At 45.7% G+C, this 27,074-nt stretch overlaps 1 protein-coding gene across 1 annotated transcript in view; it reads right to left on the reverse strand.

The window, feature by feature from the left end:
- LOC115347509 (histone-lysine N-methyltransferase MECOM-like) overlaps positions 1-27,074 on the reverse strand; it is a 154,627-nt gene extending 127,553 nt beyond the window's left edge. The window contains exon 1 of the mRNA XM_030028981.1: positions 26,905-27,074. Within this exon, the coding sequence (XP_029884841.1) occupies positions 26,905-26,941 (37 nt within the window). The 5' untranslated portion in view covers positions 26,942-27,074. The remainder of the gene's footprint in view (positions 1-26,904) is intronic.

The raw sequence follows: 27,074 nt of genomic DNA on the forward strand, positions 1-27,074 counted from the left end.
TACAGGTGCAGCCCTCTCTGCCATCAATACCCTAAACATTGGCCCTGCTCCTGATGCCTTCTCCTCTGTGTCCGAGCTTGCTTCAACAAGAGGGAAAAATCTCCCATTGACTTCAAAGGCAGCTGGATTGGGCCGGTATGTTAAAAATGCACTTGTGCTCTCAATAATATTGTTTATTTTTAATAAGCATGAGTGATAAACTCATTGGTAAGTGTACTATTTTATAGAGTAACTATAGAGATGCAAGTCATTTTTTATTACTGTGAACCAGCCAAAAACACCGAAACTCAGATTATAATAGCAAGAATATTAATTTGCACCCAAAAAAAAAATGCTTTCCCACCTGCAAATTATAGTATGCACTTACTCTCATTAATGATCTAGTATTTACACTCACATTGACCACAGAATGAGCATTAATCTGACAATAAAGAATCAATGAGGAATTTTCCAAACATGAAAAACATTCATAATCTGTGAATCACCTACAATCCAAGGTGTCACAAACATTCATCTCCCTATGTGTCACTCGCAAACATCTGTCCCCTCTTCCCCTCATACAAACACACATTCCATTCAACCACAGATACAATCAGGCTTTAATTTTATTTTTCTCACATAATGTTAATCAAGAGCTAAAAAGATAATTTCCTTCTACCACAAAGCAATTCCACTGTGGTGGAACAAACTGTTATCTTAAGTTTCACAGAGCAATTGTTCAATAATTCCTGTTTGTGGCTCTTTTCCAAATCCTTGAGAATAGCTCAGGCTGCCAGCCCTTCTTAAAAAAAAAAAAAAAAAAAAAAGAAAAAAGAAAAAAAGGAAAAAAAAAAAATCACAACAGAAGCCAAAAAGCACTTGCTGTCACTCAGGGGTTCAGTGGTGGCAGGCTCGGCCATTTCTCAGAAGAAACTCCAGTCCTGAGACTCCAACACACAGAAATGCACTGTCTGTTTGAAGACAATTGCCTGGAAAGATATAAGCTCCCAGACTGTAAATTTGTCGCAGCACTGGCCCTCCGAGATGGTGTTATCTTGGCTTGGTGGATTCAGTGAATTGGAAGCTCCAGGAGGAAAAAAAAATAAGGATACTTGGCGTTTCTGCAGTTTTCTACATGCAAAGTGCAGAATGAGCTTTAAACGATTAATGTTTGTCAAAGAAGAATGGGAGGTTGTTTTGTTGCATGAAAGGAAACTGATAACGTGGATTTCTTCAGTGAAAGTAATAAAATGTTCTGTTTCTATGGAAAAAAATTAGAAATAATAACAACAGAAAGCACCCTGCATTTCAAAATCACTATTAATTTTAGCCTGTGAGCTCACTGAGGAAGGGACAGTCATTTACTACAGCTTGTACAATGAGCAGCACAACAGGGCGCTGCCCTGCCCGTCGGTGGGAGTTACCATCAGACAAATATTAGAGCAATATTAATCGTCACAAGTGAAAGTGCAACATTAAGCTGCCATTTCAAAATCTCTGGGTCCGAGCTGAGTGAAGGAATAGGGCAGGGAGGGAGGTCCAGGGGCTCAGACCAGCCAGTACCGGGCACCACACGCACAGACCTGAGCTGCAGTCCGACCTCCTCCAAAGCATCCCAGTGTAACCCTACGGCATCCTGGCCGGGATTTCCCAAGGGGTTTGGCCGTGGCTTGCAGGAGGCAGTGCCTGCTTGCTCAGGGTAGACCCAGCTGCTGAGTAAGTCTGGTGTTACCACCACCACACTTACATCATGTTCAACGCCAATGCTAAAAGGGGGGGGGGGGGGGCAACAAGGTGTTTTTTATTCCAGAACATAGGTGTCTGCAGAGATAATCTGTGCAAGTGGATTAACCATAATTTTTTGCTTCATTTAAATGTTTCTTTACATTGCTTGCACTTTGGTGTAAATGCATGTATCCCAGTGAAGCTCTTCTCACTCTACAGCAGAATAAAATTGAAGAATAGAGCCCAGGCCCTCTTCTCCAGCCAAAAAAAAAAAAAAAAAAAAAAAAAAATAAAAAAAAAGCACCACCCTCTGGTTAGAGTAACACAGCAGGCTTTTCAGGGCTGGAATACATTATTTTACCCAGTCTCTAAAATTTTTGGACTCAGAGCACAACAGAGAACAACCTGACCATTCTGGAAAGATGCTCTCCAGGCAGAAGAGGGAAAATAAACAGATATAAATAACCACTTGCTGCAGAAGAGCTTGGCTGTATCCGTACCTGCACGCTGCACAAAGGCAGTAAGTTTTAGACAAGGTACAGCTAAGGTGAAAACACTGCTGTGGAGATAAGCAGGACAAGACATGGTTTCCCACCAGCCCAGTGTGCTGGGGCTATCCCATGCCCCTCTCCCCCACCAAAAAAAGCCCAAACATATTACCATGCGAAGATCGGCTTCACATTAGCCTTTTGACCTATTTGAGCTCACAAATCAGATCAGATGTATAGAACTGCCCCAACAGCGAGCATCAGCAGGAGCCCACTGCCACATGGTTAAAACCCCATGGAAGGCAAATCAGCTCGGCTTCCCTGCTGGGGGTGGACCAGGCTTCAGCCTGCATAGCTCACCATCTCTGCCATGGGACAAGAGGCTTCTCCTGTTGCCTGTCTGCTCAGGATGAAGCTCAAGAAAAGCAAAATCAATAAGGACAGGAAGAGGGGAGAAAACAGATCACAGAATATCTGCCAATACACAAATCATGGATTGTGTTTTGGACAATTCTGTGCTCAGCCATGGAGGTACCACTCTGAAGTAATTATCATGAATGAAGATATTTGTTAATTCATGTTCTCTCCCACAGCTTGCCAGGCAAGCAGTGTTTGTAAGACCAGGTTCTTTCCACAAATCCTCATGCATAAATCCCACTGAGATCAGCTGGGCTCCTGCACAAGCCTCCCAGACCATAACATGGACAGGAGACCACACTTCCCTTTCATCCTAAATCCAGGTCCCCACGTTCAGTAGTTTACCTATTACACCCCAACAAGCCCTCCTGAGTTAATGTCTCTGAGCTTACAGGGCCCTTCCCTTTAAGTTCCTTCTGACTCAGAGAAGCGGACAGGAGAACAGCCACCCTGGGCTAAAACACACATACACGCACATGACTTAACACCCTGATCCTCCAGGATAAGCTATGAGCCTGTAAATCACCACACTTCCAGAAAACAATAGCTACCTCTTGTTTAAATAAAACTGCACCTGCTATATTAACATACCACCAAACAATTGCTTTGTTTTTCACTAGGCATCCAGGCTGAAGCCATGCTGCTTCCTGACCCATATAGTGGAAGACTTATTCTTAGAAGGGTATAGGGGTTTCATGCCGCACAGCAGCATTTTGCAGTGATCACCTTCCTTCCTTCTTTTGTACTGGGGCGGTACATGGTTTTGTTTAGCTTTCAACAGGTTTATTTCCATCACAGCCCTCCAAGACCTTGCAGCCCTTCTTTGGCAAGTGTTCCCTCATTCTGTTTCCCATCTTGGGCTATTGCAAGCTCTGAACTGCTATTTGGGCCATTTCGAATCATTTTTCAGAAGTTCCTTCTCCCATTTGAGTTTGGGCAAAGCAGGCGCCAGCTGAAAATTTCTTTGCCAAATGTTCAATCATCGCTAAATCATTTTGCTCTCCCCCCAGCAGGTTAATTATGATGCCCATTTCAAGTTTATTTCTCTCTACTCGATGCTTGTTTATTGATTGCACTGGGACTCTTTTCTAATGGAGTTATTTTACTCAAATAAGGTGCTCAGCGATGATTGAAAAATGGACTGCTTCAGGAGGTTGGGTCACTGATGTAGGGAGCAGTAAGAGTTTTGTAGGAGAAGTGTGCAGTGGATACAAGAGCCAACTTCACCAAGAAATACAGTGTCTCCCCCAAAGAGCATGGATCGGTCATTGCTAAGCCAAAAAAATGTTTTATTCCTGAATCTGAGCCCAAAACAAACCCAAATCCAGCCCGGCCAGCACATTTCTGCTTAGATGTGCATCTTCTGTCCTGCAAGCTACCGTGCTCAAAACAAGCACCCTGCCTCCGCTCACCACCTCCGCCCGCAGCCAGGAGTGCTTCCTTGCAACCGGCTTTCCAGGAACGCGGTGCCCGCTCCTCCTCGCATCCTCTTCCTGGACGCCTGCCCCACGCCACGCTTCCTGCTCGTCCCACGCGGCTCTCGGCCGGATCCGGCACCTCCTGGTTCATGCAATCATTTCCATTCTCAGCTGCCTGAAGCCAATGAACTTTGTGGGGAGCTGTGCTCCATGGCCCCATTCAACAGTAACATCAAGGCTTCAGCCATTTAAAACTGCAGCTGAACTTATAAAAAAAAAAAACCAAACATCTGGATGCAGACCATCCTGAACAATTATTTTAGCAATTGTAAGAATATTTGTCCTGCTCCTGCAGGCACTACTAGTAGGTTACTCCTCTTCCTTTTAACCTAATTATGGCACTGCAGCCTGAGCAACAGGTGACTTTTTTTTAGTGCAGCAGCTCAGAATTAAAGAGAATGTTATCAAACTGCATTTCAAGGCACTATTCAGAGTTGCTGGTGAATCCTGGAAGCCAGGTTGCAAAGATGGTCAGTGTCAGTCAATTAATTGACTGACACTGACCATCAGGGCAAGTGGGATTTCCTCTTACACAAACCAGCAAACATACAAGCCCACACCAGCATCCTACCACATTAGTCTTTTATAAGAGCAACAATATCTGCACTCCTCATCTACAAAGTCTCCATCCAGTCCACTTTCATTATTGTTCCCTCCCAATCAATATATTAAATTACTTTTAAAAAGCTTCCACATGCAAGACGTGACATTTCTCAAAGTCCCTTATAGAGGAAGAAATTACCCTGAAAGCGAGGTTAACCTCCTGGTCTCTCTATCAGCAAGATGTGTAACCATATACCAGGGGAAACAGATGCCAGCTCTTCTGAAGACCTGCCTTGGCCAGCACCTGCCCTGCCACATCCTTCACCTCTGATGTGCCCCCATCGACAATTCTGCCCAATGTCTTGGCCAACACCTCCAGCAGCACCAGGTGATTTGGCTGCCTCCAGCCCAGAGAGCCCAAAGTGGGGTACAAAGCACCTGCTGTGCCTCGTGCCAGATCCAGCACCAAGACGACCGGTGAGAATCACCAGTGCCAGCAGAGCTGCACCTCTGCAAGCCTCATCAGTGCTGCAAGTCTTAGTGGTGACCACAGCTACCCACGTGGGTGCTGCCACCCTACCACAAGAGAAGCCCCATGTGGGACGGCCAGGTGCTGAGAAGCCTTTGCAGGCCAGCAGCAGCTTGGGGTCAGCAGAAACCAGTACGTCTTACAATGAAGGGAAGCTGAGCCAAGCTCTGGACCAGCCCCTCCCTGACACAAGGGCATTTGAAACGTGGATCAAGAACAAAGCTCTCCGTTAATAACAGCTTGTTTTGTGCAGTGAAAAATGTGCAATATTGGGTTCACAAGCTGAATTCCAAACTGCTTGGCCATTTTCCCTTCAGCTTCCCAAATTTATTGAAGTGCGAGAGCTTGGCTGTCTTTATAGTGTTTGAGTGACTGGCACATCACTCAGTTGTGGAGACTCGCATCCCTCATCACTGCTGTGTCCGAGGGCAGAGTCAGCTCTTGCGTTCGCACGCACTGGTCAAGTTCAACATCCACTTGTGCATCCGCCGGACAGCTAATTTCCACAGAGCCCTCACCAGCCTCCCTTTATTTTGCTGTGCTGGGTGCTTCCTTCCTATCTTGCTCCTTCCAAAAGCCAGACAGCTCCATCACCAACCCTCCCAAACACAGCGACTGATCCTACACGCATCTCTGGAATACAGATGTGGGGGAAGCCACCGCTCTCGGCATCTCCCAGACTCACAGCAGTCAGAGGCACAGGGGGAGGCCATTCCCATCACCATTGGAGGTGAGAGAGATACCTTCATCCTCATGACAGACAGCTGTCTGCTGACTGTACATACGTGCAACGTCTGCCAAGCAGAGGGACCAGCTTGTGTCCCAAAGGGGTAAAGAGAAAAGCAAAGGTGGGTCATTCAGCCTTGGAGCAAAGCCCAGGTGAAGCACCACTCCGCTCCCCACACAGATCTTTGGCCCCTACACCCTTCTCCTGCTCTAGCCACCAGAGAGCACTTCTTCCCTTCCCTTTTATCAGTCAGGCTCACAGATTGAATGTTATCAATTGACAGCTTTAAAGCTAAGGAATTGTATAAATTAAATACGGTCTGCAGCAAATATACTGAGGAGCTAGAATTTATATACACACTAGATATGGGAGCTCTTAGTTATTACCCACTTAAGGCTATGGCACTGATGAATGGTAAGGCCACCCTATCCCTGAAGGCACTTTTCATTACCCACAGTATAGGAATATTGAGAGAGTGTGTGTATGTATCCAGCACGACTGCTCATTTCCATAGTTCTCCATCAGGTTTGCATTCAGTTTATAAAATAAAAAATTACTCTGGGGACATATTTCACTCATTCCAGAACCCTTTCTCTCTCCTTCTCCCCCCCAGCCCATATCCTGGCTGCCTCTCTACTCCTCCCAGCCCTGATATGGTAACAATGCCTTTAAATCTGATGGAATTTATTAAATGAAACAACTTAATTACTATCAATATATAATGTTGTGTACTTCAGCCTCAACCGAGACGTCTGATCCCATTCTGCTCCTGACCTTTAATGGCCATCAAATCAAAGTAATTTTGGTCAGCTCAGTACAGCTCTGACACATGCCCAGGTCAGGAAGATGAAGGGACACTAATCTACCATGTTACCCTGCCCATTGTTTAATACCTTTTTCAACAGAATTTAATAACTGGAGAAATGCCAGTTTTCTGTCTAGTTTGGGTTAAAACCTCTTTCGTTGAAAATAAATAATTATGGAACATTCTGAATAGCCTAGGGTTTACATAATTGGTGCCTCTTAGACAGAGCAATATACTTGCCTTTGAAGTTTGCAAGGAGAGGAATTTAGGAATTCAAATCAACGGCAGTGCTCCTGAGTGCGCTCCGCTCTCCACCTTGGAGGGGCCAGTGCCAAAGGAGGCTTAATTAAGGGAAGTGAAAACCACTTTCGATTCACCAAGGTAACACAACAAGTGCATTGCTTCCTCTGAATTGAGGGGAAAATAGCAGGAATGCTTCCACTCAACAGCAGCTATTCTGCAGGCAGGGACACAAGTCCTTCGGGGAGGGAGAAAAAAAAAAAACCTGTCATAAAATAACCAGTAACACAGCACCCCATGCATAAGGACAACAGGAGTGTTTAGGTTCAAGCATACTATTTATACATATTGTTTTCCTAGTGCTAAACAAAACAAGTTTTCCCATGCGAAAGCAAGGGACACTGCCAGGAGAGCTAGACACCCTGTCTGGATCGGACAAATAGCTTGACTTATTGACAGGGCAGCTAGATGCAGCAATATTTTATAGTGGGTTCACTTTGCTAATGCACTTGCACCAGGCCACTTTCAAAGCAACCCCACACTTCAGAAAAAACTAACTGCAGCACAAAAATGTCACGTGAAGGCAGATACCGGTGACTCTCTGGAAAACCCTAGCTGCATCAAATGCAAGGGCAGGAAACTAGGGAATCATTCAGGGATTGCCAGGTTTCAGATCAGCCCTGCCTTTGCGTTTGTGAAAGAGGGAGGCTACAAATCATATCTGCCTGGCTTTTGAAAACACCAGTCACGGAAGCTGAGCAGAAAACACAGAAGGATGTTTTTGTTAATTACCCGTTTCTCCAATACCCATTCTTTACCTTAAGTCATTAGTCATGTAACATAGCAGGCAGGTAACAAAAACCAGCAACCGAGATTTATAGGGCATCTCTCAACCTGAGGGTCCCGCAGCAGCTTACAGGGTTGGGATTACATCATGCCAGAGCTCTTCAAAGGCCGAAGGGCCAAAACCGCCCTCGGTACAGGCTCCATCACACCGCAGGTGCTGCTACAGGTCACAAAGAGCTTTGCAGATCCATGGAGACAGGCTCCATCTGTCCCAGCTCCCATCCGAGGCTAGCAGAAGTGGGATGCAATGGGAACCGTACGGCTCAGCATCCCTGTGCTGCCCGTGCAAGGGAAACGGGGAGGAACTCCATCAGCTCTGGGGGAGTTATTCGGGTGTAACTTAGAGCAGGATTTGTAATCAATCCTCACCCAGACACTTACTTGAGAAGGAATTCAGGGTTTGGCTGTACGTACACCAGAATCACTTCACAACCACTGAATACATTTATGGTGTAATTGAATCCTTTAGTGATTTTTCTTAAAGGGAAACCTTATCCATTTAGGGTCGATTCTGCATCATTAAAGTTAATGGGAGTTTTGCCACTTACTTCAGTGACAGTAGAGCTGAGGAGGGGTCGGGGCAGGGCAGATCACTCTACGCAATGCATCAGCAGCATCTCTGGCTGTCAACCTCTGAGAGTCATGAAAGGAGTATTTTTCTTTTATTTTCTAGAAAAGTTTAAGAGTAAATGGGACAAATACTGAGCCTTGATCAGAGGTCTGTGACCAAGCTCTGCTCTCATCCAGGCTGAAGTAAAACCACAGGGAAGCTGCTGAAATCAATGGGGAGCTAGTCTCAGCCTCTGCAGCGGTCCGTGCTGGACACAGAGGGGTTTTAACACTGCTGTTAGGTGCTTCCCCCACACTGGCTTTGCAAGAAAATAGTATCTACTCTCCAGACGCACAAAGCTGAAGTGCAAAATATTCTTTTGATTCAGAAGTAAGCACACAAAAGCATTTTTCCTCATAAACTGCTATGCAAACCTTTTCCCTTTTCCCAGCCAGACGTTCTCTGCATCTGATCCCACATCTGGTTGCCCTAAGTGGAAAACACTGGTGAGTTTAAATGGCGTGAGTCAACTCCCATAACCAAGAAGGGCACAGCCTAGACCACCAAATCACAGCTTATGAGTCTTTCCTAGAGCATTCCGAGATAAAAGATCTTGGTTTTATTCAAACAGAGCCAAACCCTGCTGATACCTAATTTTGCTTCTATTACCTCATTAATAACCTACAGACATTCGCAGCTTACACTTCTTTCTGTCTGCATTGTGGTTGTCATACACAGGCACAAGGGTTATTTCTTGTTGTATTTGTTTTGGGTTTAATTCCCAATTCTAGTCTATGCCTCTGCCACCTTTGCAGGGCTGGGCTCAATTAACCCTTTTGTGTTCTCTTTGCAACGAGCTGCAGCAGTCGACAGGCAATACACAATCTTTTAACTAGTATTAACGTATTCATGTGAAAATATTCATTGACAGCTTTATGTAGCGTGGCAATCACTAGAAGTGGGATTTAAAGTACAAAAGTGGCATTTAGTAGTTAAGTGTAAAGGCACTTTCACATGTCACTTAATTGTAAACATGTTTAACGTCTATTTGCAGCTAAAAACAAACTTATATCTTTAACAAATATTTTTCATATTGGTCAGACTGGCAAAACTGAAAATCAGTTAAAGTAATTTAACCATGTCAGGTAACCTCTTTAAAAAAATGTTTTAAATGAGGGATAAAACTGTTTACAAGTTTTTAACTGTAAAATATTTCTTTTCTTCTTGTATCTTGCCAATATCAATAAAGAAACAACATGTATAAATATATATAAACAGACACTTGGCATAAGAACACATTTCATGAAATATGAGTAATAGAGCAGGAAAATTCAAAGTATATTTCTTTTTTACTGTATTGAATGGACAGGTTACCTTAAAGAATACATTCTGTGCAGATGGATGAAAATACAAAGTGCATGCAGGATACGTAGGATATGAACAGGGTGTTCATTTCCAGGTAGAAATACAAACATTTTGGTTCATTTCAGATCTCACTTACGCTGCACTATTTGGTGTAATTTCATTGACTCCCATGTATTTGGACTTCAGTCCAGCAAAGCACTTAAACACATGCTTAGCTTTAAGCGCACAATAGTCCCCTTGAAGTCAAATTAAGCACATATTTACGTGCTTTGCTGGATCGGGGCCATACTACAGATTTACACAGATGTAAGTGAGCTCAGATGAGCTCAAGCCACAATGTTTGTGTCCAGATTCAAATCCAATTGGCAAATGCTTTCAAAAGCCGGAGGTATTTGGATTAGGGGTTTTGGTCCAAGCCAATCTGTAACTTTAGTACCTGAACCCGCATTTCTTGTGCGCCCAAGACTCCCATCGGCATTAGTGGAAGCTTTGGAGGCACAAGAAGTACAAGAGCAAGACCTCTGGGACTAAAGAGCCAATTTACTTAAACCCAAATTATAACATTTTTTAACCTTTAGATTAAACCAAACTCCCACCAGAGTTCAGGCCTCACTCCATTACATTTCTCACCCAGCATTTGGATTTTTTGTTTATCATATTACTATTGCTTTTGGCTAGCATTTGCTTTATTATATAACATTAGCCTAGGAAAAACTAATGGGCACCATCAAATAGCTGTTAACATAAAGCACTTATAAACAAGTGCCATTAGTGAACTAGCAGAGAGCACAGGAACTCATTTACATTACATCTGTTAGTGTTGGATAAACACAGATTTACAATTTTAAATGGCAAATGATGCCTCAGCTTGGTCAGAAATTAATTTCCAGGTTTCTCACAGACTTCACCAGTCCAGCAAATGGACGCCACATGCTGAACCCCCAGCTACAGGTAAGCCAGCTAAGAGGTGCTAGAGACAAAGTGACACACACATTCACCCATGTGCATGCACCAGCCTTTAACATCACCTGCAGCATCAGACATGCAAGCCCCTTCCACAGTCACATGGGGAAAAAAAAAAAAGTCATCTTCAAATCATCAAGAACAGAAGTTATCACCTACCACTCTGCGGCTCCAGCGTGCTCAACATGGATCAACAGGTTCCTGCTTCTGGTATTGCTCAGACCAGAGGTGGCTGCTGGCTCTGCAAAGCCTGTGGTTCCCATAAATGTGGGAAACACTAGCACCGACATGGGAAATCCCCCCGGCCCAGCACCGAGAGCAGCACAAGAAGCTGGGGAGCCCTTTCAGCAATTCGTGCCTTCTCCAGAGGATGCTCCTCAACAGCAACAGCCTGCAATGCACACCTCACCCCCTCTGTGGTCAGCAAAGCCTCTGTGGGACAGCACAGCCAGTCTCTGCTGGTTTTATCAGACACTCTTATAGGATTAGCACATCTTTTCTTGCTTATTAACCAAAACCAGAGCAAGATGGTGCTATTTGATCACCTCCACTGCTGCAAATACAGCAGGCAAAGATCTCGCCATGCACAGCACGCTGTGAGCTTTCAAGAGACACTATCTCAGCATCCTCAAAGCCATCTCCCTTCTCACACACTACTGGCTGGGGCAGCACAAAACTAAAGAAACACACTGGCTTCTGCCGCTGACTGATGGCAATCTAAACCTGCAGCCAGAAATGAATGATTTTTTTCTTTTTTTTTTTAATGTATTTCTGTACATTGAGGGAAGTACACAAAATATGGCAGAATCATGGAAGAGGAAACAATGGAGGCACTGGCACTCAAAGCTGTAGCAGAAAGTAAAACAAGACATAGCATCCAATACCTATTCCCATAGCATTTTAGCTGTGGATAGGGAGATTGTCCTGGGAAAAGTGGTTCATCATTCCCCCAAGCTAATCTCCAACATCATCTGAAAAGTACGCGGGAGGAAGAAAAAGTCTTCCTCCTATTGCTTTCGGATTTTATAACCAACACTGAAAAAAAATCAGTGCCAGTAGACACAACACTAAGCAAAAACTCTGCAGAAAAAAAGAAAATTAGGTGTTTCTCAAGAAAACATCAGATTGTTTCTTTTAGCCACTGCCCAAATTCCAGGAGGAATAACACTTTGTTGATACCAATTCTGGGATGACCCCTTGAGACTGCTGTTATAGCATGTAATTACACCAAGGAGATGGAGACACCCCCAGCTTCAACTGCAGGCAGTACTAGGGGAAACTGAGGCAGCTTCACATTGTGCCAAAGCCCAAAAGGCAAATCACCCCCCCAGCCTCAACCCACCACCAGCTGAGCAGTACCTGAGATGATAGCTCCACAAACACACAATCCCACCCAGAGCAAGTTATAAAACACCAGCAACATTTTCCATGGTGTCCTACAGGATGGACAGCAAAATACTTGGCAGGGAGAAACATGTCTTCTGCCCAGCACAGAGCCAACCTTCAACATTCATTAATTAGCTTGCAAACAAGCCTGAAATAGAGGGTCCAATTTCACCATGATGTGGCACAGCTGAGCAGGTCCCTCCCTGCTGCATGGAGGTGAAGCTCAGGAGAGGCAGGATGCACCCTTGCAATCTCTCTTTTTCCTTTGTACTGAGTGATCTTCACTCCTGTATCTTCCACCACCCTTACATCCCATCGTATCTCAGGCCATCTGGCACATAAGGTGCACGAACATACCAGGCGAGCCTCTGAAAACCTGAGAAATCCTGATGCAACCACAGGAAGAAATCAGCTGGGCAGCCTGCATACTTGAAAGGCTGCAGAGGACATCAGGTGGTGCACAGTCCCAGCTCGTTAGTGCATAATTATAAAAGCAGATGTCCTGCTCTTCCACAGTGCTTTTTTTTTTTTTTTTGCCTTTTTTTTTTTTTTTTAATAGATTATACACAGTTAAAAAAAAACCCACAACTTAGTTAACAGCCTTTCCTCACTTGAATGCTCAGGAAGCCAGTAACGATATAACTTAAGTCTAATCTTTTGCTTCTCTTCAGCTGGTGTTGCACATCTCAACAGAGTTTTTTTAAAGACTTTATATAATTTTTTAAAAGCCACCAAGATCAGTGTAGCTGTAATACTGGAAAGATATCCTAAAGACTGATAATGGCACTGAGGGCTAGAAAACACAAGAGTGACTGATGGGTGGTCTTGATAATTCTTTATATCAGGAAGTGGAATGAGAGATGGATAGATAAAATAATGTTGTTATATAGCCATGGAAACAAGCCTATAAAGATATTCCCAGAAATTAAAGCCCAGGCTGTCTCACCATGATCCTATGCTCTGAAACAAATGACACTCAGGGAAGAACGCAATCCCCAGGAACGTCCAGAAATCCAAAAGGGAGAGAAAAATCCTTATTTTAAAGAACTCTAAGTATTTTCTGCTTCTAAGCATTAGAGGCTAGAGAAGACCTTGACAGAGTGAAGATTGCCCTGTATCTGCTTTCTCCCCACCCTGGATGGATCCCAGGGCGAACAGCCAGCAGAGCTGCATCGAGTCCATCCCCTGCCAAAGCAGGTTCTGCTCTCACACCAGTTTTACACCAGTTTAGCTCCGTGTGCTTTGGGGCTGTTACTTGAGCATGCTAAGAGGAAAAAACCCTCCGAGCCAATGCTATCTGTGTGGTTCCTGTGGCTGACAGGAGGTATGGCTGGGCAGGCCACATCTGATCGGCCAGGGAAAGGTCTGTCTGCTTCTGCTTCTCTGATAGTCGGGGGAAAGGTATCTTGGAGAAGAGAGGGATAAGAAGCTCCAAGAGCGAGACAGTTTGGCTGAAAACCCCACCAGTAAAACATACTTTTTCTTGCTAGCCTCCTGCAGAATATGTCTTCAAGCTATTGGCAGATTTGAAAGCACAGAAAATATCTTTTGCTAAAATATTTTCTGTATCGAGATGATCCAGAAAATTTCTGAAATTAAGTACCTTCTTCCAACTGAAAGTGTATTTGCCAGGTACTTCTATTAAGTCAGTCCAGTGTCAAAATACAGCAGCAGAGGTTAATATTTGGATGTAGCTGTTTTTCTAGCCATTTGTATCACTTTTATTTCCTTTCCTTTTTGTTCTTTCCTTAACCTCTTTTTTACTGCTGTTAAATTCCTTGCTTTCATTTTTGCAGAAGTTCAGCCTTCCAGCCCGCTCTCCGATGCTGTTAGACATCAGCTCAGGCTCAGACTTATTACTTCTGATATGTCACTCCGCAGGCAGGGAGCCTAAAGCAACACTGTTCCCTCCAGCCCTCGCAAGCTTCAGCTGGATCTTCACCGACCCACAGAGTACAGCTATTTCTGCAGAGAAGGAACTCGGAGGAAATATGTGGACCTGAAGAGTAAGCCCAGCACCTTAGTTCACATTGAGCCTCTGAAACAGGAGACGAAGCAGGAGGTCAGGATGCACAGAGGTGATTTAGCTATGTTAGCTTGCTGAGCTCATGCATGTATAGATATAGATATATAAAACTGGTATAGCACTGGGGAGAGGAAACCATGGAGAACAGCATATTTAGGGCCTATTTAGTGTTTGAAAAACACTGATCATCTCTTAAATCAGATGTCTTCAATTACTTTAATATTCCTGCACAGAAAGGTGCCAGCAGAGTTGATTTGTTTGCCTCCTTTTGCTCAGGGGTCTGACAGCAACGTGTCAGGCATGTCCCATCTCCCGGTTGTCTCCCCACCACCACCCCTGCCTACTGTCTGGTCACTTCCATCTCATTTCCAGTGCTACCTTTGCTGCTGACAGCGAGAGATAGCCCTTTCCTTCCAGTGAAATACAGAAGGCTGGCAGAAGGAGTTTGATGGTTACTGGCTGCCCTATGCACGAGGCGCATAAACAAAGTGGGTAAAAAGACATCAAATATTTTCTCATTCTCTCTGCTCTGTGGCACCAGGAGGAGCAACCTTTTGAAAAGGAAATACAGCCATCGGAATGAATACTCCTTTTTTCTCTAGTTTCTTCTCCTTTTTTTTCCTTTCCCACAGTGGTCTCTGCATTCCTTTTTCTCATTCAAGCTACATAAATAGTACTGAGCACTGATGAGGTCTAAATTCTGTTTAAAACCCCAGAAAGGGCTTTTAGGGTTATATCTGAGTCCTCAGACCAGTTATAACTGGAAGAAGAAATGTCTGTGATTTAGTGTCTAATAAACAAACCGCCAAGGTCAAGATGGCATCTTCTCCCATACCCATAATCACTTCCCTCAACATTTTGAGTTGTTGCATGTATCAGCAGTACTCCTTCTAATGCCCAGCCACATTTAATTTTCCTTCTATAAATGACTTCCCAAAGAGAAGTGGGTGTGAATTATTACATTGTAAAATAGATTTTTAAAAGATGAACCATGCCGAGTGTAAAATAACTATTCGTGTGAGGAGGAAACATAGCAGAGGTTTACCTTGTAAATCCCATCGAAGGAATTCTGGATCTAGATTTACACACAGACATATTTTGGCCAAAAGGCTGAGGGACAAGTGATTTTAATAGCCTCTGTTTTGGAAGATGAGCCTTGAGATCGTGATGATCACCTTGTGTGTAAAAATCAGGGCTCTCAAACATATTTCAAATTAGAAATGCTTCACCCCCCAAAAAGTAAGTGTGTGTTGCTCACCCCTGGACCTGGGTCAAACTATTTGGTTGGCTTTAAAAGGACTATTCCTTCCAAAGGCTACCCAGCCATGCTGTGCTCAATGTACAGCTTTTCACAGCAGAGCTGAGTGCTGCTGTCATGTCCTGCCCAGCGGTCTGATCCAAAAATCAAACATTTTGGGAACCAGGAGTGCGTGGCACAGCTTCCCACGGCAGGTCCGCATGCTGTGCACAAAGCCGTAGCACCTTGGCTTCTAACATTTCTCCCTATTTACAAAATATTATATCTAAAACTGTTGCACTGGTAACAAAATTGCAATCAGAAGTTAGGAAATTGCTTAATAAAGCCCATTTTACTGTCTAACTTCAAGGAAAGCCATAAAATTATCAGTCCTCTCTTTCCTCAATATATTTTCTTTGCAGTTTGTGATGCTCCATGGGGTATTTCTCTATGGGAACTCCATGACGGTTTGGCTCCAAATTATCCAAACATAAAAGTGAGCTTATGAAGCCTCACTCAGAGGTTGTGTGGACCCTTTTTATTGGCACAGACTTAAAAAAGAACCTTAATAAACCTTATAGGCTTGGGGGACTTTTTGGTTGCTGACACTTGCCAGCCACACTGCTTGCATCCCTCTTGCAGCACCCGAGTGGAAAGCAGGCTGGAACCACAACCCGGGGATTTTATGGGGCTGGATTATCTGCCGGTATTGCCCTCTTCCTTCCCAGTGTATCTCAGAGCTATTTTCTTTGAAAGCAAGTGGGTGATGCTGCAAGGATACTCAAAGCTTAATGCGGCTTGATCACCCAAGGTTACGGACATAGCCAAAAATAATAGGGTCGTCTAAAATGGAGCCAGGGGGGCCATTTGCTGGCAGAGGGAGAGGTCTGATGGGATTAAAGCTGAAGCACATCAATCCATGTGCAAGCGGAAAGCCTAGCACTCCGCAGTCCCGATTCTGTGGATTTTCCTCAAAGCATCCATTTCTCCTCGGGATTTTATTACTGCCTCCAACGATGCTGTAATTGCATACGTAGGGCAGCAGGCCCGAAGTTTAATCTGCATTTCTTAGGGCCTAAACTCTGTGCAGGCTGCCTGTGTTTGCACAGAGCTCAGCACAACAGGCATCCAGTCCTGGCTGGGTTCTGCGGTCGCTGCTTTAATTCAAGTCATAATAAATAATAATGTCAGGTTGGAAATAAATCTTCTGGGTTTGGTCCATGGCTGATCCTTCAGCATGGTCCGTGCATGCGTGGTGAAAGCACCAGGTGGGAAGGTTTGCTGCATCCCATCCTAGGTCTAACTCTGTGCCATCCCTTCTGGCTCAGTCTCGGTTCGGTTTTCACTTGGGGCATTGGTTCAGTACAGATAATTTCACCTTTTCTCTCATTCTGAGCCAGGTCACTGATGTTAAAGACAACGCATGGTTTTATTCCCTCAGATCTCTCTGATCTGCATCGTCTGGAGTGACCTAGTGCAACATTTCTTCATTTCTCAGTTACCTTGGCTTTATCTGGTATCTTCCATCGCACCATGTACCACAAACTCCTGGATAGTAATTATTCAGGCAGAGCATAAATACTTAATAGCACTTAACACGGGCAGTCAGTGACTACTGAGATATTGCTTACTATATGAACTGAAACAGTGAGGACAAATATATAATACTGTTTACCTTTTACAATTAACAAGTCTTCATTATTGCTGTGAATTATCATTATCATTATACAGTAACAATAAAACAGCAAAAGTATAAAGCAGTGTTGTTAACTCAGATACAGCTGATATCCTTTTGCTTTTCAATGTTGTGTATTCTTAGACCAATACTCCATGCCAGTCCCTGCAGCCAAAAATACATCAAGAGCCTAAAAAAAGTAAAATAGAAACATCACTTCAGAATTCTTTCAAACAACATGTTTCCTTTCCTCCCTTTATACGGAGCCACAAAGAGAATGGGAAAGATTAAAACTCACAAAAAGCATTGCTTAATTCCTCACCAAGGTGCAAGTAAATAAAATGTGCCACGGTAAGTTCAAATCGCAAAGAGTTTTCAAGAGGGAGAGGTTAATCATTTCTGTCAAATGTTGGAAATGTTAAATGATTTTTAAACCAAAAATATAAGCACCACCAGTGACTCAAGCCATGTTTTAGACATGTTTGGGGTGATTTTTTTCCAGCGATCAGTGCTTGTCTCTCACATACCTTCTGTTTTTCTGAGGTGAAATTGGGAGGCATGAAACAGAGCGCTTACTAGAGGCACCAGGTACTTTCAGCAGCAGAGCTATTTGTTTAGAAGGTACAAATTCAGGCTACTTGGACAACCACAGTCCTTGGGATGCAGAGCCCGGCAGCACAAGCCAGGGGTGCTGGATCCCTTCCGCACCCCCCAAGCGCCCGCCGCAGTCCCCAGCGGTCCTCGACCCATGGCAGAGATGGAGAACACAAGGAATGGATGGGGCACGGTGGGAAACAAGTATGCGAAGTCACCACAGTCCCCCTCATCAGCGGCGTTCATATTTCATCGTAATGGCTAAAATGACTCTTAAATGAGGCCAGATTATAGGGGCAACCTAATTCACTTACACTGATGTAAATCCAGGTATCTGTTACAACATTGCATGTTGGGGCTCACCACAGAACAAAAGTTGCTGATAAACCCCCCCTGAGGACAAAGGGAAGCAGATTCCTCCCGGCCAGACCCGATCCAAAGCCCGTTGAAGTCGGTACAAGCTCCTTCAGCTCCAGTGGGTTTGGGATAAGGCCCGCGGCAAGCTCTGAGCCAGCTCTGCTGCCAAAATGCAAAATCCTTTTCCATTGGCTTTGCCAGTTTGGTGTTAATACATGTGTGAAGGAGCTTGGGGAGGGGGGGAGGCTTTTGAGGGTTTTTTTTTTTTAAACTGAGGAATGATTTCACCCTTGCCAGCATGTGGACTTTGTGCAAAAGAACAGGAGAGGGGGCAGGAGATGTTTTTCTGAAGCCATCAGGTCCCTATCACAGCATGTCAGCGGAGGGTGGATGTGTCCATCACAGGGACCCCTAGGTCCCTTGGGCGAGGTAAGTCCCCGCTCTCTGCTGCAGAAGGGCAAATGTGGAGTCACGGGTGGGTGTGAGTACAGAGCCCCGCTCGACAAACCTGGCTGAAATTAGAGGAGGCTTGATAAAACGTGGAATGCGGGAGGCAAAACATCCGTCAGACACAGGTGAGCCCCCCTTCCCAGTATAACAGAACCTGCTGGGAGCTGGTATCATTTTAATCCCATTTTCCCTAGTAAACAATGTTGCCCTGAACCATCCTCCAGTTTTCTCTACCATTCAGCTCTTCCCCCACTGCCAAGTTTTTTTATTGCATACGTCCCATACAAGATGCTGTTGCCCCTTTGGCTCTCCAGGGGAAGGGCTGTGTCTTCCTATGGCTTTCGGACCGTGTAGCCCAGCCGGTCTCAGAATTAGACTGGGGCCTTTGCAGGCTACCGCAGTATAAACAGTTTCAGTAGGGCACATGTTATACAGTAAGATCATCCGAAACCAAACATTTTCCCACTGCACACAATAAGCATCCATAATAAATTGCATTATACAAAATATATTTATGGCTAATTTTTTAATTTAAACCACCTGGGAAATTTTTGTTAGATTGGTTGATAGGAAGGTCTCAGTATTCTGGTAATCTAATGATATCTAATAGACAAAATAGTATGATGTTACAACAGTCTCAAAGCTTTCATTTTCTGTAGCCCTCTCAGAGATCAAACTGGCAGAACTCATATTTTTTGAAATTTTATACATAATTGGTGATGCAATTGCCAAAAATAACCTATTCATAGAAGTCTTGCTCTTCTGGTTTCTAACTTACTGTAATCACGAAACAGAGCAGCGCACTGCTTTGCAATGGAATATGGGTTTGGGTCAGGGAGCAAGGGCTACGGTTGTGTGGCAGTTTCCATTCTGCAGATTATTTTACAGGCAATTTAAATTTAGTTTAAACAGGGCTAAAAAGTAGTGCACCCATTCAGACATATGAGCAATTCTTCAGAAAAGGAATAAAGCTGTAACTTGGGTATATCTCTTTTCTGAACAAAAATTTTGCTCCAATATAAGATTTTCTAAACAAAAGCTGTTGGTGCCGAAGGGGACAAAGTGTTTCTATTGCATAAATTAAGCCCAGACCTGCAATCCTTCCACCATAAAACCCTCATGCTCATCACAGATCAGCCAAGATTTCCAAAAAGGCTCGAGATCATCCCAGATCTTGTTGAGCCAGCCTCTCTCTAGTCAATACAAATCTCAGCTCGAACCGTGCTGTGTATCTGCAATGAGCGCTGGCCGCTTGGTAGTTGCTGGACTCGTTTTAAAGTGCAGCCCATACCTTTAGCTACTTCCTTGCCTCCTGTTGTTCCTGGGACTTGGAGGCCATGTGGTACATTTCAGCCTTAACTTTGAATTTCCTTTATTTTGTAGATCAAACTTTCACATTCCCTTAAGGTAGTGGGGTTTTATGTTGTTGCATATATCCTAGTTTAAAAGATAATGCTTCACTGAAACAGGCCACAATATTAAACCCTGAAATAAAATGAATTGTATTTCACTTCCCAACTCCTATTGCTGGATTAGCTCACATTTTTTTCCCTTTGTTACATATTTAGCACCAAGTACAATATTCATTGCAGGCTAGCTTCCCTCCTCCCACACGGCTCTGTGGCTGCCTTTTCTTCCAGCAGCACTGGAGAAGGCAATACCTCGCTATAGCCTGGAAATGCAAACAAAAGGGAGGGAACATAAAGTCAATGATCAGGCAGGGTTACTTTATACCCTGAGCATTTTAATTTTTTTTATTTAAAAATGGCAATGCAAAGAGACAGAGTCCTGCGGATAACAACATCCACTTCTCCTTAGCTTCTCCATCCCCTTCCCCACCTTGCTCTTTCTTAGCTGAGTTTATCTGCCAGAAAACACCTCCCTCCAGCAGCAAAGGGGCGTGGAGGTGCTTTCTGATGCTTAGTGGTCCATATCATGATCTATACTGGTCTTGTCTGGTTCCTGGTCTGGGTGTTAAGAACTGCAGCAGTAACTAATTGCACATTAACATGGCAGGAGCCCACTGGAAAGCTGTTACAAAGCAGTAATCAAACCTCTGTGACCCCAGACCCCCCTCTCTGTATCCTAACCCCAGCGTGTACACCCTGTTCCTCCTCATCATCTTTGCAAAACCCATCTTTGCCTTTGCCCTTAAACGCAAGGACAGGTCACCCCTGAGTCCAGCACGGCTCCAGGGACGCCTGCGATACAGGTAAGCAGTGGTAAGGATGGCAAAGGCTTTGAGCCAGACATGGGTTCTGCATTGTCTGAGTTGAACCCAGGATTTTTAATGGCCATTTAGTTTTTAAGTGCATTCCTGTGATCCCAGCCTTGAGCTTATGTCTTCTATGAAATGGCACTGCTTTAACTAGGTGCATAGATTATAAAACCAGGAAGAGTGGTCTGGTCTGGTCTGCCCCTCTGTATAACACAGGCTACAGGAATTCCCTAAATTAATTCCTGTTTGGATTAGCTCATATCTTTTTAGAAAAACAGCCAACCTTAATTAAGACAAAGGAATTCCAGTGATGTTGAAACCCACCCAGCTCTCAGTAAATTGTTTTACTGGTTAAATACCTTCACTACTTAAAATATAAACTGTATTTCTAATCTGAATTTGTCCAGCTCTAGCTCTGTCTACTGGATAATATGACACTTGTATCTGCTAGTTCGAAAACCATATGGGATTAAACCTCTTTCTGCTCTTCATAAGCCACTCCTTGCCTAACTAAACTGAGACAATGTAAAACTGATTGTATTAAATTATGGCAAAAGAGCACTGAGTTTCTCCAAAACTGACAGCAAACCTAGTTAAATTTTAAATAAATTAATATCGTAAATTCTTGGTCAGAAACCTAAGTATCCGAACAACCCCTTCCAAAGTTAAAGTACATCTGTTTAGAAAGTGGTTTACTGCAAAGCAAGGCAATTTCTGTGGACAAGGCTTCATTAGCTGAGATTTATAAAACTCCATCTGCTTCCCCACTGCCCTTTCCTCATCCACCCTGGGCTGGAGCAACCACCGATGCTTTCCTTTATCCTCCCACACCACGTACCTGTCCTGGCAGAAAATTCATTCCACTTTCTTCTTCAGCAACTTAGACAGCTTTATCGGGGAGCTGTGCTCCCCAGGACAGCCAGAAATACCTTCTCTGTCCAGGCACCTTTACTTACATGTGAAGTCAATCAATATTTTACAACAAATACTCCCACCACAGAAGTACACAATTAGTGCCTTTGGGAAGCATCCCAGGGAAAGCCATACAGGCTCCTGTATATCAACTCTGTCCATGTTCCCTATACACACCCACAATGTTTCAGAGCCTGTGTGGATGTACAGACATAGGTGCACAGCCTGCAAGTACCCCAGGAGCCTACGCATACCACAAACCCTCTCTAAACCAGTACATGCATTAATCGCAATTGCAGATATCAAATGTATTTACCTGCTTTTCTCTCTGTATGTGCACATACATATATATAGGTATTTTATACATATATACACACACATATATATATCTCCATGGCACAAACAGAAAGGTATGTTATGAACGCACATGTATGCACACGTATACAGTAAGCACAGACACATAGACACTTAGGTGCACTTAAATAACTGAGTGAATAGGTGAATATGAACACTAATAGCCATTTATGGCAACAACAATGAAAGCTGTCCCTGGAGCCTGCCTATGGTACAGCAGCCAAAATGATTGAGTATGTACAGGACACTGCTGCAGCTATGGCACTCACATGGGCCTCCTTTTAGAAATGATTAATATTTAACCGACTTGGTGAACCTGGCTTTGGTTTTAGTTATGATTAGATAGCAGGGTGCACAGAGCCACTAAGGACGTCGTGGGATGTCCGAGCAACTTCCACTCACGCTTCACAAGAAGACAGACAGAAAGTGAGAAGGGGAGAGAGGGAGAGATATGAGGCACTAAAAAAAAAACCCTGTGCTCAGCTCCATTTGTGTTTGTTTGGAAAGAAAAGGGGGAAAAGCAGCCTGAGAGGCTGGTGTAATAAGATGCTGTAGCTTTCATGAAAGAGGTGAAATAATTTTAAACACAGACACACAATGAGTTTATTTATTTAGAAAGTTGTTAAATAGAGTCTGGGAATTCAAATATTCAATGTTGACATTGTACAGAGCTGGCAGGGAGCCAGCCCCGGCTCTCCGGAGGGACCCAATGGCCACGGCGCCCAGGCCCTCGCCCCTCCCAGCCCACTAACTAGGTAAAAGCCATTAGTTATACCCACAAGCAATATCTGAATCCGAGTCAAATAATGTTGCCTCAGCCAGCCAACTTCAAAGGCGTGTAAGTGTGTTTGGCTTTTTAGTGCTGGAACTGCAGCAATATGTCACACTTTTGAAAGAGTTTTGTAAACAGTTCCTTCCCCTTTGTAGAAACATTTCTTAAGTTTCTTGTACCCCATGTAAACAGCGTTAATTAACAAGGGTTACATTTTTCATTTACAAGCAGGGCTGTATTAATAACGAGCTCGCCTTTCGGACCATCCTTTTCCTTTGTGTCCTTTCTCTGCCCTGCACTGCAGCCGGCCCAGTGTGGCCGGGGAGCAGCCGGGAGGCACCGCAGAGCTCGGCCATGGGCTCAGCTCCGGGCGGCATCGACTACCGCAGCACCACAAATTTGGTCCCAAATTCAGTGGTGACTCTTGGCCCTGGGTAAGAGACGGTGGGAGAGAGAGAAAGGGAGAAAGAAAGAGAGAAAGAGAGAGAGCGAAGAAGAGGAAGAAGAAAGAGTGGAAAGAAAGAAAAGGGAAGAAAGAGAAGAAAAGGAAGAAAAGGAAGAGAGGAAGGAAAAGAAAAGGAGGAGAGAAAAGAAAAGAAAAGAAAAGAAAAGAAAAGAAAAGAAAAGAAAAGAAAAGAAAAGAAAAGAAAAGAAGAAAGATGGAAGGAAGAAGGACAGACAGAAAGAAAAGAAAGAAAAGAATAAAGAGGAAGAAAGAGCGAGGGGGAGAGAGAGAACAGGAGAAAGAAAGAAAGAGAACGAGAAAAAGAGAGAAGGAAAGAGAAAGAAAGAGAAAGAAAAAGAAAGCGAGAAAGAGAGAAAGAGAGAGAAAGGAAGAGAGGAAGGAAGGAAGGAAGAGAGGAAGGCAGGAAGGAAGGGAGGAAGGAAAAAAGAAAAGGCAGAAAGAGGGAGCGAAAAGCCGCACGCACGCTCTCCACCCTGACAAGGGTTAATGAAGTGCCTGCTGAAAATGTGCCCGGCACATAATGGGACCGTCTCGCCCGTCCCCGCAGCCTCCCCTGCCCGCACCCGCCGCGCAGAAGCTATCCGGGGCTGCCGCCGGGCCGGGCCGGGCCGGGCCGTGCCCAGGGCCGGCGCTCGGTGCCCCGGTGCCGGGGCGGTGGCGGGTGCCCCGGGCGGTGCGGAGCCGCCGGCAGCAGCAGCGGCGGGACCGGGCCGGGCCGGGCCGGGTGCGTGTGCGCGGGTGCCGCCGGCCGCCCGCGCTGCCTCCCCCCGGCAGGGCTGGGCCGGGGGGGGGGGGATTGACACAAAGCGCCAGCGGCAGTAAAGGCGGACTAAGGCAGAGGTAATGGTAAAGCGACGGCAAATAAACAGCCTCGCTGAAAGGGCCGGGAGCCTGGACATGGCAAACATTTCCCTGCTCGAAAACAAATTCCCGGACAGAGTCTTAAACAGGCAAATAAACTTGCCAGCTCTGTTTTTCAATCAAGCCTTTTAAGTACTAGACTGAGGCAAATTACAGGCGCAGGAAAACCTGCTGAAACTTAGGAAAGTGTTATTTTACTATCTCAGATGGTTAGAGGGATCTGGATCTACCTTGGCTGCACTAAATTGCCTGTAAAAAAGTGGTGATAAAGTGTAAAAGTAACAAGTGCCTCCTTATTCACGTGTGTTCGCCTAATCTGATCACCTTCTGTCTCTTTATGAGGCTACTGGGTGGCTGGGGGCTACCCCGGACCGGCTGCAGGGCTGCGGCAGCCCGGGCTGGGGCAGGGGGTTATTCGGGGATACGGTTTCTCCAGGCGGGCACAAACCCACCCGAGTGGAAAAGCAGCTGCCCCGGGGGCCGGGGGCCTGTCCCGGCGTTGCGCGGAGTGGGGATGCCCGCGCAGGTGCAGCGCGGCCGCGGGCGGCCGGGCCCGCACACTCCCCCCCCGGTTCCCGCACCCCGCACCCCCCTCCTCACCAGCTGCCTCCCAAAAGCGTGGCGGGGAGAAAGACCTCAGGGTGTCTTTTCCCTTATTTGTACAGCTGGACATTTAAAAAATTCACTAGCTATTCCCCGCGTGGCTCTTCTTCTTGCTTCTGAATTTTTTTTTTCTTTTTACTTTTTTATTGGGGGGGGGGGGCGAAGCCTCAAAATTATTTTTTAGCGATTTTTCACCGAGGTTAACAAAATGCGCGCTTCGGGTATTCTCCCTTAATTAAGAGGGAAAAGCCTTCCTGGGTACGAGCGACACTCATGCAATCGGGGCGATTTGTCTTTCACGCACGAAGCAGTAAAAGTGAAATAATAAAAGACGGGCGCTTGATCCCGATCTATACCCTTTTCCGTGTAAGAGGGTGAAGGCTACAAAATATTTTCTATTCTCAACCCAGCCAGAAAGAACTGAAAAGCTAAAAACTTTTCCTCTCGAACGACTAAATTACAGAGGTCGCCTCCAACCCTCCTTCCACTTGTCATGAAACCGAGACGCTCTTCGGGGGGGGGGAAGAAACAGCTTTTCGAAACACACACACACACACACACCAAAAAATAAAAGCCCAGCGTTTTAAATATGATTTCCTTTATGAGGGGATTGTAACCGAAGGATTATTTAATGCAACGCATCTGTCGGGGGAGAGAGGTGGGTGAAAGTGTTGCTGCTGCTGCAGCGAAAGCCAAGACTCGCAGCCCGGAGCAGAAACTTTGCAGACGATCGGATCTCGCCCACGGAGCAGGAGCAGGAGCAGCCCTGCATCGCTGCGCAGCGAGAAAAGCAAGGGAAAGGCAAAGAAACTTGACGGATTTGGTCGGGGACGTGAGATTTTTTTCCATAATTAGCTCCAAAGTAGGGATGGCAACCTGGAGATTTAACAATATATTTGTTTTCAAATTGTGGCGGCTGGATTATCCACTTTCAAATCACCTAATCAAATGCAGGTTGCTGCTGTTATTGTTAAGGTTCACAGAAAAGCTGATGATGATCCGGAGAGATCTTTCGCTTCCCCTTTTCCACGCTCCTCTATTTTTTTTTTTCCCCTTCACAAATAAAGAGTAAATAAGCATCTGCTTTTTACGTCACGCAACTTATGCAACATTTCATCTGACTTTTTTTTTTTTTCGCCTGCCCTTTTTTTTTTTTTTTTTCACTCGGGAATGTGAGTTGCCATCGCTATGGATATCAAATGAAACTTGCCCAGATGTGTCAGAGAAAATAAAGTCATCAACTGCTTTAAAAATAGGACGCGAAAGCTGGCGAAGTTTTGTTGTTGATTCCCTCTTTTTTTTAAAAAAAAAAAAAAAAAGAAAAAAAAGAAAGCCCCAACACTGCAGCAGCTAAAAGCAAAGATCCCTATCATAAAGGAGAAACAGATGGGGTGAGAGTAAGACAAATAATTAAATAAGTCGGGCTTTGCGTGTGGACGGCCGAGCCCTCGCCTCGCGGAACAGAGACCTTCGGGCGGCCAAACTGTATAAAAAGTGCTGGAAAAGCGCCTGAAATTACAACATTTACATCAACTTTTAGCGGGTGACTCCAGCAGGCTGGGAGCCGCTCCGCGCTGCCCTGCCTACCCCCCTACGCCCCCCCCCCCCCCCCGCGGGGTATCCCGACCACGCGGGGCGGCTCCCGCCGCCCCACCCGCACCGCGCTGCGCTCCGCGGCCCCACGCACGCCCCGCTCCCACGCGCGATTTGGTGGGATGGGGGGGGGGTGTTTTTTGCGAGCGGGGCAGGGCCGGGGAGGGGGGTAGTAGGGGTGGGGGGTGTCCCCGGTAGCTCCGCACCGGCTACCTGCGCCCGGGGCTCGCCGCCTCCCCCGCAGAGCTGCCGCTGCCCCTCCGTGCACACGCACACACACACACACTTACACTCACACACACACCCCCGCGGCCCCCAGCCCTGCCGACAGCCGACAGCGCCCACTATAGGGCCTGGAGCCTCTCGCACCCCCCCCGCCTTCCCCGACCCCCCCCCCCCAACCTCCAGCCCCCGGCAGCAGCAGCAACTTCCAGCGCTCGCCACTGAACTTTTACTCAACTCCTTGCCCACCTCCCGCCGGCCGCCCGTAGCCCCCCAAACCGACTCCGGTCGCCGCACCACCCCCCCACCCCACGCACCCCCGGTCCCCGCGGCCGCCCCCCGAGCCGAGCCGAGCCGGGCTGAGCTGAGCCGGGCCGGGTGGCGGGAGAAGGAGGGTTTTTTCGGGGGGGGGGGGGGAGAGATGCTGCAGGTTGCCTGCGAGCTCCGCGCCGCATCAGACACGTCTATGCAACATGGCAGAGAGGGAGGGTGAAAAGCCAAGAGAAAGGGGTATTGCACCTACTTGCGGCCAGCTTCCTCGCCCTGCCTTTGGATCGCATGCTGCCAGTCCCGCGGCCGATGCTGGCGTGGGGTTGGGGTGGGGGGGGGCGCTTTTTTTTTTTTTTTCCTCCCGGAGCTTTTCCTCCTTTTTCGCTCCCCCTCTCCCTCTCTCCTCTCTCCCTCTCCCGCACA

This window comes from Aquila chrysaetos, chromosome 10 (genome assembly GCF_900496995.4).
Source record: "Aquila chrysaetos chrysaetos chromosome 10, bAquChr1.4, whole genome shotgun sequence".
Taxonomy (NCBI): domain Eukaryota; kingdom Metazoa; phylum Chordata; class Aves; order Accipitriformes; family Accipitridae; genus Aquila; species Aquila chrysaetos.